General features: G+C 43.8%; 1 protein-coding gene across 2 annotated transcripts in view; it reads right to left on the bottom strand.

The window, feature by feature from the left end:
* Nucleotides 1-8,982: 8,982 nt before the first annotated feature.
* The window catches only part of LOC103554688 (leucine-rich repeat-containing protein 37A3-like), a 41,810-nt gene continuing 33,248 nt past the window's right edge, over nucleotides 8,983-17,544 (bottom strand). For both annotated transcript variants that reach the window (XM_008525846.2, XM_008525847.2), the window contains 6 exons: nucleotides 15,516-17,323; nucleotides 14,989-15,093; nucleotides 10,953-11,002; nucleotides 9,523-9,574; nucleotides 9,299-9,441; nucleotides 8,983-9,190 (listed from right to left, as the gene is read on the bottom strand). In XM_008525846.2, coding sequence (XP_008524068.2) covers nucleotides 9,094-9,190; nucleotides 9,299-9,441; nucleotides 9,523-9,574; nucleotides 10,953-11,002; nucleotides 14,989-15,093; nucleotides 15,516-17,323 — 2,255 coding nt within the window. In that variant the 3' untranslated portion in view covers nucleotides 8,983-9,093. The remainder of the gene's footprint in view (nucleotides 9,191-9,298; nucleotides 9,442-9,522; nucleotides 9,575-10,952; nucleotides 11,003-14,988; nucleotides 15,094-15,515; nucleotides 17,324-17,544) is intronic.

The raw sequence follows: 17,544 nt of genomic DNA, 5'->3' as shown, positions 1-17,544 counted from the left end.
GTTTTTCCTTTAACGTCCCCTTGCTACTTATTACTTCACTTTGTTGCCTGCAAGCTCACGAGAGCAGAGAGATGGTGGCAGGAGCTAACGTTAATTTAAGCTGTGAAAAAAATTAAATGTGAAATCACAAGATCTACTACTTTATTTTGTTTTAGCTAGATTGCAAAATAATCTCCTGGTAATCACTGTCCTGGTACAGTGACCCTATACTTGGGTTTCCTAACTCTCAATTTGTCTTTTAAATACCTAATACAAATATATCATATAAAATTCAAAAGGTACAAAAGGGAATATGGCACTGCAGCCTCCCAGTTCTCTTCCCTGAAAGCAACCACCACTACCCGTTTCTTGTGTGTCCTTCCAGAGATATTCCATACCAGCATCATCCGATAGAATCGTAATGATGAAAACAGTCAGTCTATCTGTGCTGCCCAATATAGCAGCCAGTGGCTGCTGGACTGGATGTGCAGTTCTATACATGTAATGTACAGTGTATAGTAGCATACTATACACTGTGTACCACATCTTGCTTGGTTCACTTAACAACACTTATTTATCTTGGAGATAGATTATTCCAGTCTGCCTTATTTTTAAAAGCTGCTACATAATAGCCTTTTGTAATCCACTAAGGCAATCCCTTACGCACCCCAGACAGCCATGGCCTATCACTTTTAATAACAAGCTCTAAAATCTTATACATATATCATAACTAACACACCTTGCAACAACGCTCGCTTCTCCAACCCTCCACTGTTATCAGCCTGAGCCTGAGATAGCTTGACATTGAATAGCCCCTTTTAGGGACGGGAGGAAACAACTTACCATGAGTTACTGCCCTAAGATACACTTTCCGCCCTGTGCCCTGTGCCTGGAATTCAGTGGTGATGGTGGCATTCTTCAGGGTTAATCATGGCTCTCTTTCAGTGGCTCTCCTCTAGGCTGCAAAGTCTGCTGGGAAATGCAGCAATTAAGAGCATCTGGGGCCGATTTTGCTTTTGCCCTGACGAGGGGGCAGAAGAGACGATGACAGGGACCAAGGGGCTTTGTGGAGCCATGCGGCTCTGATAGTGAGTCTCACTGTCCTTAAAATTGTCCTTAAGTCCATGTGGACCCCTGACTAGGTAGGGCTGTGCCTTTAGACAGCCTTCCTCTTAAGATATTTCAAGCAATGACACTCTTTCCAGTTTTAAATGGCCTCTAGAGAAAGAAATGTCACTAACCTGTTTTGAGGTTTACCTTGTCTAAGCCCTTTCTTCTGGAGGTCCCTATGGAAGGCAGTAGGTACAGGATTCGGTATCACACAGATCTGGGTACAAATCCTACTTCCAAATGGCACAGTCCCTTTGCAGCTTATGGGATGAATAAATAAGACTATGCGCTGACCTTTAGGAGGTCAGTCTATGTTTCATAAGAAATCATATGGGGAGAATGAAGAAATGGTCTTCACTCAGTGAAATTTACTCAGTAATATTCCTGAGTCATCACTGAGGGCAGGGCCTGGTACTAGGCATTGGAGAGAAGAAGATGTGATTCTTGCCTTGTCAGGGTTCCTGACCTAAGAGAGAACTGTGGTTGGGTCTTCACATTGATGGACACTGTCTTTCACTATGCTCCACTCATAGGCGACATCTAGAAGAGTGGAGCTGGGGTGTGTTATCTCCAAACGAGTGCTCAGTCACATCCTGGGATAGACAGAATTACTGGCCCCCATTCCTCACCCCTCCCTGCATCCACACTCTTGCTGTGTCTCACTGTGGTGGGTTGTACTTTCCCAGCCCCTGGCTTGGGGCTTGACCGTGTTGATTTGCTTTGGCCCTTGGAATGGGCAGAAATGAAAGTGTGCCAGTTCTGCGCTAGGCTTGAAGAGGCCTGATGGGTTTCTGCTTATCCGTTTATGCTTCTCTTGGGTAGCTGTTGCTTCTTCACCTGGGCCCCAGAATAAACACACGTGGGAGAGAGCTACGCCGGCTGATCTGCAGACTTGCAGGGAGAAGTGGCACCAACCCAGCCAGCAGAGCATTACTGTACCGCCAACCCACAGATGGGTGAGAATCGTTATTCCAACCCACTGAGTTTGGGGCCGGTTGATGACATAGTGTTATCATGGCAATAGCTAACCCGTACATGTACTCACTCCTCTATTAGGTTATAGGTTCAACTGCTGCAATAGAGACTCAACATGACAGGTTAAATAAGAAAGAAGTTCATTGATCTCTCATGTAAAAATCTGGTTGAATAGTCCAGGACTAGTTTGGTGGCTCCTGTGTCAGGGAGCCAGGCTCCTATTTTACTGCTCCCCCATCCTTGGGGTGTGGTCTCATCCACATGAAGCCTTCATATTGTTCACAGGTTTTAGTCTTAATTTCCTTCTGCCCTGCAAGCCAAAAAACTCCACAGTGTGGCGCCAAACTCTCTTTCCTACTTCTGCTTCAGGCCTCAGGACCTTTCCTCTTCTTGAATGGGTGGGCTCCCCCTATACCTCCCGAGCCAGTGCTCCACTGCCATCTTCCAGGTCTCAGTAACATCTGACTCCCACCAGGACCTCAGGAGCCAGAGCTGGTGGCGCCTGGCGCCCCCCAGGAGTGAGAGGCCCTGACCTTCGTGGGCATGGCAGCTGTCCAATGTTACCTATGTTGGAGGGTTCAAGGCTAAGAATCGAGTCATGCCTCCCAGTCATCCTCACACTGCTCTGACCTGCCTCTCCCACCCTCAAATCCCTGCTGACCTCCAGGCCTGAAGAAGCTGGAGAACCTCTGCTTCCCCTCCCTTCCTGTCCTCCTCCTCATCGTACTTCAGTGGTTTAGTGGGCATACAAAGCCCTCTTAAAATGGGTCCCTCTGTTTCGGAGATTGACTCAGGAGGGGTGGGCATGTGGGTTTGGAAGGTGAATGACTGTCCCCTTGACCAAACTCTAGCCAGGCTCCTCTGAGCACTCTTTTCAATTCAACCTCGGCCTATAAAGACTCGAACAAACACTAACATAGTTTCTAACAGCTCAAGGCCACATCCCTAGAATGACCCTAGCCCTGCTTAAAGTGCCTGTCTGAGAAAACTCAAGGCTGCCAGAAGAATTTACTATTGTTCCAGCCAACACTTGGAAATAGGGCCCCTGTTGTGAGAGGCTAGGAGTCTAACTTTGATAAGTGCCAATTAGCAAGCCCAGATGGGTTTCACCTGGACCAACCCCTCCCTTCCAGCTCGTTGTAATCTCTCTTCTCTGCCTCTACAGAGCCCCTGCTTGCCCCCTCCCCTAATCCCTCAGTCTCCCTTCAAAATGCCCGATCACCTCTGTCCAAATCTCAGTTGAGTTCAGTTCATGATGAACTCATTTCCCTATACTATTGTAATAGTATATTTCTGATTAAAATCTGTCCTTACTGCTTGAAGTAGTGTCTGGTTTTGGTTTGTTTTCTGATAAGGCGGGGTGTCCAGAATCAGCCTTTTATTTTTATTTATTTATTTTTCAGGATCAGCCTTTTAAATAAGCATCCCAGGGATTGTTTGCATATAGAGGTCCATAGACCATATTTTGAGAAATCATATTTCCTTATGGACACCGTTTCTCTGTCAGCCCTTTTGAATGGGGGCTGTGTTTTCTCCGATACTGCATTGCCTGCAGTCCACCCAGCCTTCATTCCAGTGACCAAACTAAGGATTAACTCCAGGTGTTTCTCCAGTCACCTCTGGGGATGACTGCATGTCATCAGCATCCAGTACCTCACCTGCTGCCCAGCTCGAATGACACCATTCTAGGTTTCTGACTTAGCTAGCTCTCCACCATGTTACTGCATGTAGACACCACCTGCCTTTCACAAAGCCTGGAACATCCATAAGCCTACAAAACAAAGGAGTAGGGCTCCGGACACCTCCAAGTACAGGTGGGGCCTCCTCACTACACCTGTATTTGGAGGTGTGCTGGACAGTGTTTGTTGGCTCTTGACACACATTTCTACCCCTTTCTCTGCAGGCACCGGAAGCCCGGGAACCACATTTCACAGATTCCCTTGACAGCAGGGTTCTGCCAATAAAATGTACTGTGTGGAATTCGGAAGGTGGAAAGAGGCAGAAGTCATTCTTGCCTCTTCTGCAGCAGCAGACGTGCAGGCTGCAAGTTGGACTGGGTATTCCCCCACCAGTTACCAGCCTCGGGGCTGGGGGGCTGCAAGGACCTCAGCAGTGGTTTCTCCAAGGGTAAGCACCAATTGCTTGTAAAAAATCTCTTTTTTTTTGCTTGAAATATCTAGAATTGTTTCTGTTTTCCTGCCTGTGGTAGTTTTAAAATATGTCTGCAAATTCTTTGACTGTTCTTTCTTCAAAGGTAGAGTCTAAATCCCCTGCCCTTGAATGTGAGTTGGATTTAATGAATGACTTCTAACTATTTGTGTTATGTGGCAGAAGTGATGCTATGTGCCTTCTGAGGCTAGGTCATAAAAAGGATAACGTCTGTCTCTGTCTCTCTCTCTTAGATTGCTCACTCTGGAGGAAGCCAGCCATCACGTTGTAAGGATGTTCAGTTAAGTAGCATGTGGACAGGCCCATGTGGGGAGGAACTGAGGCCTCTCTGCAACAACTGGCACCACCTTGCAGCCATGTAAGTGAGCAAGCCACCTTGGAAGTGAACCTTCCAGCCTCAGGCAAGCCTTCAGATGACTGCAGCCCCGGCTGATATCTTCAGAACCTCATGAAAGGCCCAGAGCCAGAACTGCCCAAGCCACTCCTGAATTCCTGACTCAAAGAAATTGTAAGGAATAAATGTTTATTGTTGTTTTAAGACACTATTTTGGTGCAATCTGTTACATAGCACCAGATAATCAATACACTGTCTGATATAGGGGTTGAGCCAGGCAAACTAGAGACCCTCTGAGCTGGTAAATCTTGCTGGGAAAGATTCGCCCTGAGCTAACATGCTAACAGCTGCTGCCAATCTTCCTTTCTTTTTTTTTTTTTTTTTTTTACCTCCCCAAAGCCCCAGTACATAGCTGTATATTCTAGTTGTAAGTCCTTTTAGTTCTTCTACGTGAGCTGCCGCCACAGCACGGCTACTGACAGACAAGTGGTGTAGTTCTGTGCCTGGGAACTGAACCTGGGCCACCGAAGCAGTAAGCGCATTGAACTTTAACCACTAGGCCATCAGGGCTGGCTCTCCTCTGAGCTGGTATATTAAAGAATGATGCCCTCATAATGGGACTTTGGCCCCAGGCTCCAAGTCTTCCCATGTACCATAATACCTGCCATGCCAACAACCCATAGATTTTCCTGGACATAAAATTCCTTGACCCCATCAGGTAAAGAAGACAGTAGTACTAAATGTGCAGATATAAAGTAGGGTTTTGTTGTTTTTTGGGGAAACTTACAAGCAAAATAGTAACAGTGTACTCAATCCTTCAAGCTTTCAGAGAAAGGAATTAGGCCAGACTTAGCTGGACCGTGTGTCCCACAGCCACAGCTCCTGTAGAGAGGGAGCCTGCCTAGGATGCACACGTTTATAGGGATGGCAAGGCAGGGAACATCTATTCCACTAACAGTGGAAACCAACTGATGAAAGAAAACAATCTCATGAGAAAGGGGGAGTCTGTTTTTCCCGTTGAGCTCACTGGTACCTGCTGAGCTAGCTCTCTGCTGAGCTACTGAAAGGGGAAAGGGAATGGATCTCCACAACTACCCGATGTGATTCTCCACACCTCCTGGATTCCCAAGAATTCACTGATCCCATTCCCAGATTACACTTGGACTTTATCATCATCTGGAATTTACCAGAAGAATCTCAAAATTCCAGTCTTTTACTCTTTGAACATAAGCTCTTGTCCTTCCAGTTCTCACTCATGCATATCCACTCTACACGTTCTTCAGCTGCATCAAAACCTCCTCTCTGGTGCCCCATTTTCTCCCAGTTCCCCAAGTTGATCTCTTTGCCTATTTATGGGCCACCATCAAAGTACTCTTTCTAAAACTAAAGCTTGATCATGTCTCTTCTCTGCTTAAAACATTAGTAGTTTGTGCTCTGTTTGGTCAGGTCCGTGGGCCTTCACTAGGCCCTTTGAGATCCATTCCATGCTCGCCCACACAGCCTCATGTCCTGACTTTTCTTCCCTGTGCTCCACGCTCCAGAACACCAGACTGCACAAAGGTCCAGCACACTCGAGGTTTCAGGCTTCTTTGCCTTTGTACTATCCTCTGTCTAGAATGCCTTTCCTTTATCTTGTCAGCCTAAAAAATTTCTGTTTGGCTTTCTTCCACTTCCTCTCCTCCAAGCCAGCCCTCACATCTACTGGTTTCCCGCCAATCAAGAGCTAAACCACTTGTCTGGTACACTGCTATTGTCATGTCCAACACACTGTCTTCTACGTACATCTTCAGGTGTCTGTCCCTCCTCCCAGTCTTAGGGGCCCCGTGAGGGCAGGGACTTTGTCATAGTCAACTCTTTCCCCAGTATCAGGCACGGTGTCTGGCATATAATCCAGGCCCAACTCAAGTTCCATCATTTTCATGGACTCTCCCTAGCTTGCCTAACCGTCTCTCCTTTGAACCCCTACATTTCTTTTCTGTATCATTTTTTGCCCTAATCATACATTGCCTCATTTCATTATCTTTTAAAAAATGGCTGATTTCTCTGACAGGTTTCATCGGAATTAGTGAGAATTTTCATTCATTTAATAGCTGCTGGCCTTGTATCCCCCTATCTCCTTCTATCACTCGGATCTCCGTTAGGAGCTGGGCTCTGAGCTAGTTTGCCCACCAGTACAATGGAGACAGAGGCAGCCCTAGGCAGCCATGTTTTGTACCACCCGACCCTGCACACCCCTCCTCCTTCCAGGCTACGGCTGGGGGTGTGTACCTGGATGAACTAGCTCATCCATAGGCTAGCCAGGTGAAGACTCTGGGCTCTGGCAAAAACACTGTCCAACTGAGGTCAAGCTGGGCAAAGCAGAATCTTACTCTTGGGAATTTTAGTTTAGAAATATGGTAGGGGAGCATTTGAGACTAATAAGACTTGTGCAAATCTGAGGTAGTGTTGTATAAAAAAATCTTGTCTAAGCCTCACTTTATGTACCAAATTTGAAATAATGGAAATACCCCCAAAAGGAACCTGGGGCTGCCTGGAATCCTGGTCTATACTTTGAAAAGACCAGCAGTACAACGATCTCTCTTCTTGGTTTCTTGTCAGCTTCCTGTCTTTGTGTCCGACTCTCTTATTAAAATCAACCCCCCCTCTCATTACAGAGATTGAGCTGGCATGGGGAGTTTCTGCCGTTGTGACCTTACAGTGTAACTAAAGTGTCTAGCACAGGACCTGGCCCACAGCAGGTGCTCAGTAAACTGGAGCTGCCATCATCCTCCTCATCAATATTATTGTTATTGTGATTGACTCTTTGATGGCAGCCATGGCTTATACTTCTCTGTATCCTGACCCCCGAGAGCAGGGCAGTGTATGGTTAGCAGGCTCTGGAGTCTAATAGGACTGGGTTAAAACTCTAACTCGCAGGTTTGGAGGTGTGGCCTTGGGCACTCGAGCAGGTTGCCTGCATTCTTTCAGCCTTGTTTCCTTATCTATCAAATGAGCATAACAAAATATGCTTCCCTGGACCGTTGGGCTAATTAAGACTGCAAGGTGCCCAACCCAGGGCTTGGCACCACATAAGCAAAGAGTCAATGTTAGATGCTGCTGTTGCTTCCTCTTATTACTATTTAGTCTTGGGCTTTAAACACAGTAAATATTTGTTGGTTCACTGAAGTCATCACACAGAGAAAAGTGCTTGTTTTTCATTCTCAGTAAGAAACTTTGGGAGGGAACTTGGGCAGACACCAGGAGAACAGGAGTCTCTCGCCTAGTATTAGCAAACTAAGACACCAGATGAGGAACCGATGTGCTGCTCATTTTGCTTGGAGCCCTACCTAACAGGCAAAACCTGCTGGGCCATTTCCTGGTCTCACTGCTCCTCTGGGGGACTCTGCTCTTGTCTGTGGTTGGCACCATTCTTCCTCTCCTATTACTAAACCACCAGCATCTATTTGTGTTTATCTAGGTAGATTACCAAATCTTGTTCATTCAGAATTTCTTTTACTCACTAATGCATTTAACTCTCACTACTTACTAAATGTGCTCTATTCATGACTTTGCAGAAGGAGTGGAGGAGTTGTTGCATCTTCTGCAGACTGCATTAGCATCACCACTTGGAATCATGCAGCCATGGATCTGCGCTGGGTGAGGAAGGAAGTGGTGGGGTTTGGTGCTGGGCTGAGCTGGAGGGAGCCGAGGAGCACACACCTGACACTCAGTGGGGTCAGGAGGGGCTAGGGCGGTACATGTGAATGGAGAAGTAGCCCCACCAATGTTTTCTGAAATAAAGGGCTGGGGAGGGGAGTCTTGGGCAATAACTGCTCTCACACATTCTTCTTTACCCTCCCCCTCCAGCACCTCCCTGCTAGCTATCCAAGGGTTGGGATTTTTTAAAAGAAAGAAAGAAAAAAACCCAATGTGAAGTTTCTACTAGCTTGTAAGGGTGGGGAACCTCCTACCAAGACAGGGCATGCTTTTGTGCATGAGTTTGAGAGCCTGGGAAAAAAGACAGGCCTTGGCCCTACAGTGGAGGGAGGTTCAATCATCCAAATATTCTGGCAACCCCAAAGATCCTGTGAATGGGGCCAGAAGTGGAGGATCCTTTATGGGCAGGAGGTCACGTATGTTGCAAATAACTGGTACTTGCTAAGTCAGGGGAGAGCACCAGAATAAACAGCTATTTGATTTAGTAATCTATACCTCTTGAGGATGATATGTTTTCCAGGTCCCAGGTACTGATTCTATTGGGGAAGCAAGGGAGAGAAGCCCCTATTCATCCTTCTTTGCCCATACTGCCTCTTGTGGAAGCACCGGCCACCACGACGGATTCCAGCTTCAGCTCTGCTTGTCTTGCCTATGGCCCTTGTTATCTGTATATAAATATTTAACTAGTTACTTTTTAATTCCTTACCACATGGCTAGAGTTGGATATGAATTTATACATTTTAATATGAGAAAAATAAGTATTTTCCAAGCAATGCTGAGAAGCCAATACTAGAAAATCATGTTTGTGGTTGACCTGTGGCTGGCTGGGGTCACTCGTCCTCAGGGGCCATCTCACTTTCCTCCCCGCCCTCCTCAGCCACCGACTCGGTAGTGGGAATCTTCTCTGCCAAGCTTTCGGCGAGCTCCCTGGGGTGAGAAGAACGGGGCCAGGGCTGTTACTTTTGAAAGGAACCATTGAACTTCTCATTATTTCCTCATTTCAGATAGAATTTTAAATCATCCCCAGTCATTTACCCTGTATCCTTGTTGAAAATTTCTTCCTCGTCCGAAGAATCCTTGTCATGTAGTTTCTGTGCCATGTTTTTCTTGCGTGTGGCGTTGAGAGGTCTGTACATATCCCTAAGCCAAAGTGGCCGCCTTCTCCAGAAAAAGCCCCCCTAGAAAACAGAAAGGGAAATCGGGATTATGCATTTCTCCTGCTCTTTCTGGCCACAGTGCTTTATCCTCCTCAAATTTACCTTACTCTCACTATCCGTTGAGCGTTTCTTACGCAGAAATCGAAAAAAGCTCCTTGGAGGAAAACACAGACAGACAATTAGTGATTCATGCCATTTTCCATGTCTCTCACAACATATACCTCTGGTCTTATTAGGACTAAGTGAGTACCTCAGTCCATAATCACAACGAGCAAAATCACCCCAGACCTGGGATCTTGAAAATAATCCCATGCATCCTGAGCTTCCAGAAGTTCTCCATGTCTGCCCAAAATGGCTCCACAATGTCTCTGGGGAGACCTTTGTATGTGGCTTGGAATGGAGTATAGGCAGGATTTTCAGCGCCCCCTCACCTCTTGGCCCTTGGCCAAGTGCTGTTGTGCAGTGAACAAACTGCACAACCACACTGGGCAGAAGCACTTTACTCCCTCCAGAAGCATTGTACATCAGTCCCCTTCGGACCTAGACTCACAGGCATGACTTGCTGGGGGTGGGAGAGATGGTGCTTCTATTTTCCCAGCTGCTTTATCCTATGAGTTGAATCACACCAAATAAGTGCCTGAGTCCAAGGAGCAAAGTTATCTAGCTCAGTGACTTTCATACTGCAGGCTGCCAGTGATCAGTGAGAGAGTTGTAAAATCAGTTTAAAGCTCATGACTAGCACTAAACCACAAAATATTCTTTTTGAAAACAGAAGAGAAAAAATGAGTGAGCATAATAGGTTTGTTTTAGAAACTACTTATTTCTATATGGTATGTGTCAAGTGAGTCATGACATCAAACGTAGCTCACAGCCTGAGCACAGTGTAATCAACGGAGAAGTCCCCATCTGGAAAGGAACCATCTTCTTTCTGACATTCACAGGAGTATGATCATGGGGCAAGATATTTCCCCTTCTCCTTCCTCACTTTCTTATTATAAAAGGAAGAGACAAAGTACTGTCTAAGGTCTCTCCCAGCTAAAATTCCATGAGGTTTGGATAAAGAGAATAGAAAGTGGAGGCCTAAAAACCAATAGGATGAGAAGGGAAGTTTTCCTGCCACTTTACAGGAAGGATTCATATATTCTGCCTTCTACCAACCTTGAAGGAGACTAGCCTCTTTACCCCAACACCATGTGGCCTTCCCTACCCCTTCCCCAGAGCCTCTGAGAAGGCCTCTGGCCGGGCCTGATGCCCACTACCAGCAGGAACAGGTACAACCAAAACTTCTTCCCCACCACCCTCTTTCCTTAAAGGACTAGAGACAGCAGATTCACCTGTGTCAGTCCCACTCTAATTCAGCTTTCGCTGGGGAGCTAGTTTTGCTGGATCAAAGCAAAGCATTAGGGGAAATAAGTATTATTCATGCCTTTCATGGTTTCCTTACTGTAAAATGAGCAGATTGAAATAGATGAGTTCTAAGTTCTGCTCTAGTTCTAAAATTCTAGTTTAGAAACTGCCAGACCAATATTTACCTTGAGCTCCTTTCTGTACCTTCCTCTGGTGCTGTTCTATGAGAATAAATCTGTTTTGGAAGAAAACATGATCGTGATTATCCATCACAATGACCATTTCAAAATCTTTATTCATTCCTTATTATTTTAAGTCTTATCTACCAGTGAGATAACTTTTTTTGAGGATAGAAACTCTATCTTGTTCAATAATCCTTTGATCTTCCACAGTACCTAACTTAGGATCTTGCATACAGCTGGCAATATATTTTGTTGGCTGTTTTAGATAACATTCAACAGATAGTTCTTAATAAGAACTCTTAGAAGTAGGAAAAGAAAATAAGAGTATCTACCAGAAACCTGAACAGCAGCATCATTTTAAAGTCAAGAACAAGAGTAAGATGCCTGTTATTACTGCTAGTATTTATCATTGTTGAGGAGGTCCTAATTAATGCAATAAGAAAAATGAAGGTATTGGAAAGGAAAAGACAAAACATATTTGCATATGAAATGATGGACAACCTGAACAGCCCAAGAGAATCAACTAAAATTTTACTGACAATAATATGAGAATTCAGCAAGATGGCTAGACACAAAATCAAGAGATCAAGGTACAAACCTCAATAGCTTTCCTATATACCACGAGTAACTAATTAAAAAACAGAAGAAAGATCCCATTTATAATATCAATAAAATTCATAAATGTCTAGGAATAAACTTAACAAAAAATGTGTAAGACCTATGTGATGAAAACATTAAAACTCTTCGGAAGGACATTAAGAAGAAATGAATACATGGTGTGAGATACCGTGTTCCTAGAATGTTGTGAAGATGTCAAGTATCCTCAAGGTAACCTACAAATTCAATGCAATTCTATTCAAATTCCAAGATAGTTTTTTAAACAAAAACTAGCCAGCTGACCTTTGCTAGAGAAAATATGCAAGAATAGCTATGAAATGTATGAAAAAGATCAAAGAGCAGGAGCTTACCCTATCAGGTATCAAAATATGTTATAAAGCAACTAGAATTTAGTGTGATACTGGTATTGGTATAGGAAAAGATAACTGGATCAATAGAACAGAGTACAGATAAAGATAGTATTTTAGATCAGTGAAGACAGAATGAACCATTCAATGAAAGATTTTAGAACAATTAGATCTACAGGCAGGGAAAACAAGTTAGTTCCCTTACCTCAACCACACTGAAAAATAAAACAAATTCTAGATGAATTTAAAAATATATAACAACAAATGTTATAAAAGTACTGGAAGAAAATATGAGACTTTTTATATCAGAAAATATAAAAATATCAGAGGTATTTTTGTACCACGAAGTGACAAAGGCCTTGCTGACAAAACCCACACACCATAAGCCATGAGGAGAGGACCGGCAGATACGGTGACAGACTGTCAACATGCCTCCTGCTCTTCATAGACCTTACCCCTTTCTCCCCTGGATTGTTTGTCTTCTTTCTGTTGACTTATAAAAGCCTATTTATATTAAATATATTAATCCTTTCAGTGGCTTTCACTGAATTTCAGTGTTTCCAACATTTCCCAGTGTTTTCATCTTTAAGGAGACAAAACTGAACAGCGGACTAAGGAGCATGGGCTTTGTAGGTGAAACCGTGTTCTGCTCTTGGTTTTGCCACTGGAGTCTTAAGCTGATCTCCTTCATCTGTGAAAGAGGGCTGGCAATATCGTCCTCACAGGATTGTGGGGATTAAATCAGAAAATAGATGGAAAACTCTTTGTCCTATGCTTGGCATAAGTCACTGCTAAGTTTGCTAATGCTGTCACAGACAAGGCAGTCAGATCTGTCTGTGCTATCAGGGTCAGAAAGCTCTTTCCCACCAAAAGATTATAAAAATATTGCTTCTATTTTCTTCTAATACTTTTATGGCTTCTTTTTATATGTTCGTTTAAGATGAGAAATAGGGATATGCTGTTATTTCCCCAAAAATAGTTAGGCAGCTGTGCTATACCACTTATTCATTTTCTTCTACTGATTAGAATCTTAAAAGGTGACATTTCAAATGTGTTAGCAACACAAGGGTCTGTCTATTGCTGAACTCTGTATGCTACTTCATATAAATATTAGGTTGCATGATTCCTCACTGTGGAATTGACACAATGCCTCATCTCTCTTCCTTTGAACATCATTATTGTCTACTACAGGAAAAACACTACATGGTCCCTGGCCTCAAAAAGCTTATCATTTAAATGGGGAGAGGAAATAATGAAACCATATAAATAAATACCAATGAAAGGTTAAACTACATAGAAATTAAAAGCAGTATAGGAGTTTATAGAAATTCCAAAAAGGCAAAAGGCCATATGCCACCTGGAGATGCAGAGGGTACTGTCTGGGCAATGGCCAATGACTGTTTTCCCAGAGGCCTTGGCAAGCTGACCCACGCTACTCCCCAGCCTCCTAGACTCAGAAATCAGACTGTGTCCTCACCAAGAGAGAACTCACTTCTTTCTATCAGGGCAGTCTCACCTTATCAGTATCACAAGATTGATCAAAAGTCAGAATGCCAGATTATGACTTACAATGAGATATCCATCTGTTCCACAGACAGGGCATCCGTGTCTACACAATCAGGGAATTACCTTCTATAGAGATCGGCCTCTGTGGCACAATCCGAAGGCTACTTGGTGAGAATAGAGCTAGAACAAAAGGGTCAGCTGAACCCAGCATTTACTGGGAAGGACTGAAGCAGCCGGGTCATCCATCTCCCCGAAAGGCACAGCTTGGCTAGTGGGCCTGACTTTCCATATCTGCTGCCTGAGGTGCCATTTCTACTCTTGGCAATGCCAGGGTGACCACTGCCCATATTGGTCTCTTCTTCCCTTTTTCTATGCTTTTACCATGGACCAACCCTCCTGAAGATAGACATGTTTCTCTTTAGCAGTTAATGGATCCAGTCAGGTTTTCCTCAAGTCTGAGAGATCAGGAAGCCATTTGGTCCTTACACATCTCTGCTCTGCTCCATAATGTGTTGACCTTGGTGTTTCTCTCTGGGGGAGCCACCTTTTAAAAAAGTGTTTACCATATTTTTAAGTTCTTAGAGGAGGGGGATGCCTCACTATGGCCCCTAAGAAATGGTGACAAATCTCACAGAAGGACTAGGACTGGAAAGGCTAGAGTACTCAGGGAAGGCTTTATGAAGAAAGATGAACTTGAATTGGCTTTTGAGAGATTCATAGGACTTCCATAGGCAGAGCAAAATAAGGGGATTTTAGAAGGGCAAAGGCACAGATAAAAGTCAGGATGGGCGTGGTATGACTAGGGTATGGTGGGGGGCTGCTTTGGCTGGGACAGAGGCCTGTCATGACAGTAGCAAAGGTAAATAAGGTAAATTAGGTTGGATTGGTAGGGTAGAGCCAAGACTGTCAGCTCATTAAATGACTCTTTGAATGTTAGCACCTGCCTGTTGGGAAAGGTATGCAATTGAACCAAAGATAAGCAAGCTCCAGGAACAGGCTACGTAAATACGACATGAGCAGCCTGATGCAGTGTTTTAACTGAACCTATTTACACAACGCCTCACACACTGGAGAAGAAAGCTGCTAAGTAAATCTAATGAATTGACAAGATCACACTTTCATCGGTTAGCCAAGTGCTTTCTCCCAGGGTGACTGACAGCTCCAGGAGGGTGGCGATTATATATCTCTCATCATTTCGGCCAATAAGGAAAGAAATCAGGGGTAGAATGAAAGTGACTGGTGAGTACATCAAGTCAACATAGCTTGGAGTTGAAGGCATTTTACTATCATGTCAACTCTGGCCTTCTTAAATTTAACTTCTTAAAATAGTCTAAGGGCTTGTGATCTTGGTTTCAGTTCCACAGAGATCTCCTGGGAGTAGGCGTCCTTTAAAAATCCCTGGAATATACTTTGCAATAAAAGAACAAAGCAGATCTCAGGCTTCATGACTCAAGAGGAATGTCAAGTAGTAGAAGGTGGAAAAGCGGCTTTCATTTTCAGTTTGTGAGATCCAAATCTATTTAAAGACAAGATATATACTGGAAATCTGAATTAATTGTTGTCCTTACCTCAGTGAGACAGAAAATTATAATCAAAATCATCACTACTACAGTCACAGATATTGTCAAAATGACTTTGTTGTTATAGCCATATCCTGGAACTTCTTTTGTGAGCTGAAAAAATTAAGGATAATTTTTTTTTTAAACAAAGAGATGGAAACTATTAAAGCTAACTATTCTTAAACCCTTTCTAAAGAACAGTTAACTATGCTTAGACTGCTCTGAAACCCCATTCTTTCCCGTGAGTACCTTATAGTTTCTTAAAGAACATACCAAATCTAATGTTACATAATCTTATCATTAGCAGTTTCTTCTACAATTTATTTATCTTGTGTGTTAGGTCCTTTACTCATCTACCCTAGGAATAGTGGCTCCATTCGCTAAATGAGCAAAGTGGGAGGTCAATGTTTTAACCAGAGTTATATGGCCAAGACACGACACGGACTAGGAGCCCCTGGTCTTCCTGCTGGGTGCTTCAGGGGCAAGTCCTAAACTGACTAAAAGTTCAGGTCCCACATTTTGGGAGTTGTCTTCACCTCGCTGGACTCCTGTTGTTTCTGTTCACTCTGGGCTTCTGTGCTCTCATTGATATAGTTCTCAGTTTTCCATTGGTCCGTATCCCAGTCTGCCTGGGACACCTTAACGTCTTGCTGCTCACTGAGAAGCTTCATCAGGAGGCCTGTTCTGGAGATGAGCTTGGCACAGGCCAGTTGCACATGGGTCTCAGAGCAGTCCATTTTCAAGGTCCGGATGACATGCGAAATGAGCCTTCTCACGTCATTGTTGGGGATGAGGGACCGTAGCTGCTGGTTTAGCTGAGTTTCAAATTGATCACCCGGGGATGAGAACAACGGGAAAGGGAAGTGGGTGGGCTTGGAGGGTAAGCCAGTGCCCACCTTCTGGTATTCCCATTGGGTTTCATTGGTTTGTTTAACAGTTGGCATAATGCTGTCTGCAGTGACAGCAGCATCTGCAGTGGAAACATTCTTACTCGCAGTGATTTGAGAGACAGTGTCTTCTGGCTCAGCAGTATTTTCTGTAGGAATATTTTCGTCAAAACCATTTTGTGCAGTAGTGTTTTCTACAGTAGTCTTTTCTGCAGAAGGTTCTGAAGGAGAAAATTCTAGAAAAGGATTTTCCTGAGAAGTCAGTTCTGAAGATGAAAAAGCCTCTCGTGAAGGGGAGTTTATGAGGCTTCTCACTGCAGAGAATGGAGGCCTCTTTGCAAGCATCAGTCTATTGAGTGAACCTTCCTCTCTGAACTTTTGACTCATTTTGACCTTGGGTGTTCTGTGGACCACACGAGGGCGAGTTTTATGAAAGAGGGATTTTTTTCTGGAATGTGAGATTGGTTTAGAAGCCTTCATATTTCTAACTCTGGCATTTGCATCTTCTAAAACAAAAATTGTGTAGCTTAAGTCTTTTGATTTGTTTTTAACCTCAGATAGGGAATTGAGAGCTGTGGCGTCAGAAGGGCTGCCCATGGAGTATTGTTTCAGAAAAGAAGAGACTGCTGCCTTATCTTCCTTTAGGGATGAAGGCTCTGTGTTGAAGGAGTTTCCCACTAACTTCCTGGGCCTCCAGGCCATGTGAAGCGGCTCCAGCTCCCCTGAGGATGGCCTGAGCCTTCTTTCTTTGGCAACGTTCTCCACAAATGGCTGGGCATTCTGCTTCCTCTTGATGCGCTGATCTCCCACTTCTTTGAAGTGCCTTTTCTGTATGCCCTTTGGGCCCTTAAGGACCCTGTTTACTCTTAGCAGCCTTTTCCCTCCGCTCTGAATCATTGCTGGGCTGTTTTCCTGGGGTTGGGCAGTTTCTAATTTCTTTTGAAAGATTTGGCGTTTAAATTTGGGACCTAAAAGGTTGGAATGTATAAGCATGGCAATTTTTTCTTTCTTTTTAACCTCATCAATTTTCTCTTGGATTTCTGCATCTAACAAATTTTCCAGAAAATAGAGTCTCTTCAATTTATTTTTATAAGTTGAATTACTGGATTTACGAATAAGAGAAGGGTTCTTTGTGTTATTTTTCAAATGACCCATCTCCTTTTCAGCTCCATCTTGTACACTTGAAAAAAGAAGTTTAATGAATGGTAATAATGTTGATTCTACATCTTCTAGATTTCCCTCTGAGAAATAAGGCAAAATGTAATTTAGTGCGCTGATAACATCACTTTCATCATTAAAGTCTAGCTGCTCGTTCATGAATGCTGACAAACTGACGCCATTTTTGTCTGAGGATGCTTTCTCTGGCACAATGGTCAGCTCAGTGCTCGTGTTCTTCTTCCGGGCTTGTAATACCTTCATGAATGATCCTTCTGCATTCCCTATAGATGCTTCTTCATCTGTCAAAAAAGAAGAGACTGCTTTTGATAATGAAAGACTGATGGGACAGCTTTTTGTCAGCCTACAGCTGTATATCCCAGTCAAATAAATTAGGAATCAGCAAACATTTGAGTGCCATGTAGAGAGGAGAAAAATAAACCCAAATTTAAACCTACGATTGGCAACAACAAAAGGAGAAAAAGTGGTTCTCTACTCAGAACATTCCATGGTATGAAATATA

This window comes from Equus przewalskii, chromosome 10 (genome assembly GCF_037783145.1).
Source record: "Equus przewalskii isolate Varuska chromosome 10, EquPr2, whole genome shotgun sequence".
NCBI lineage: Eukaryota > Metazoa > Chordata > Mammalia > Perissodactyla > Equidae > Equus > Equus przewalskii.
Note: the sequence above shows the minus strand (reverse complement) of the source record. Positions and strands in the feature narration are given on the sequence as shown.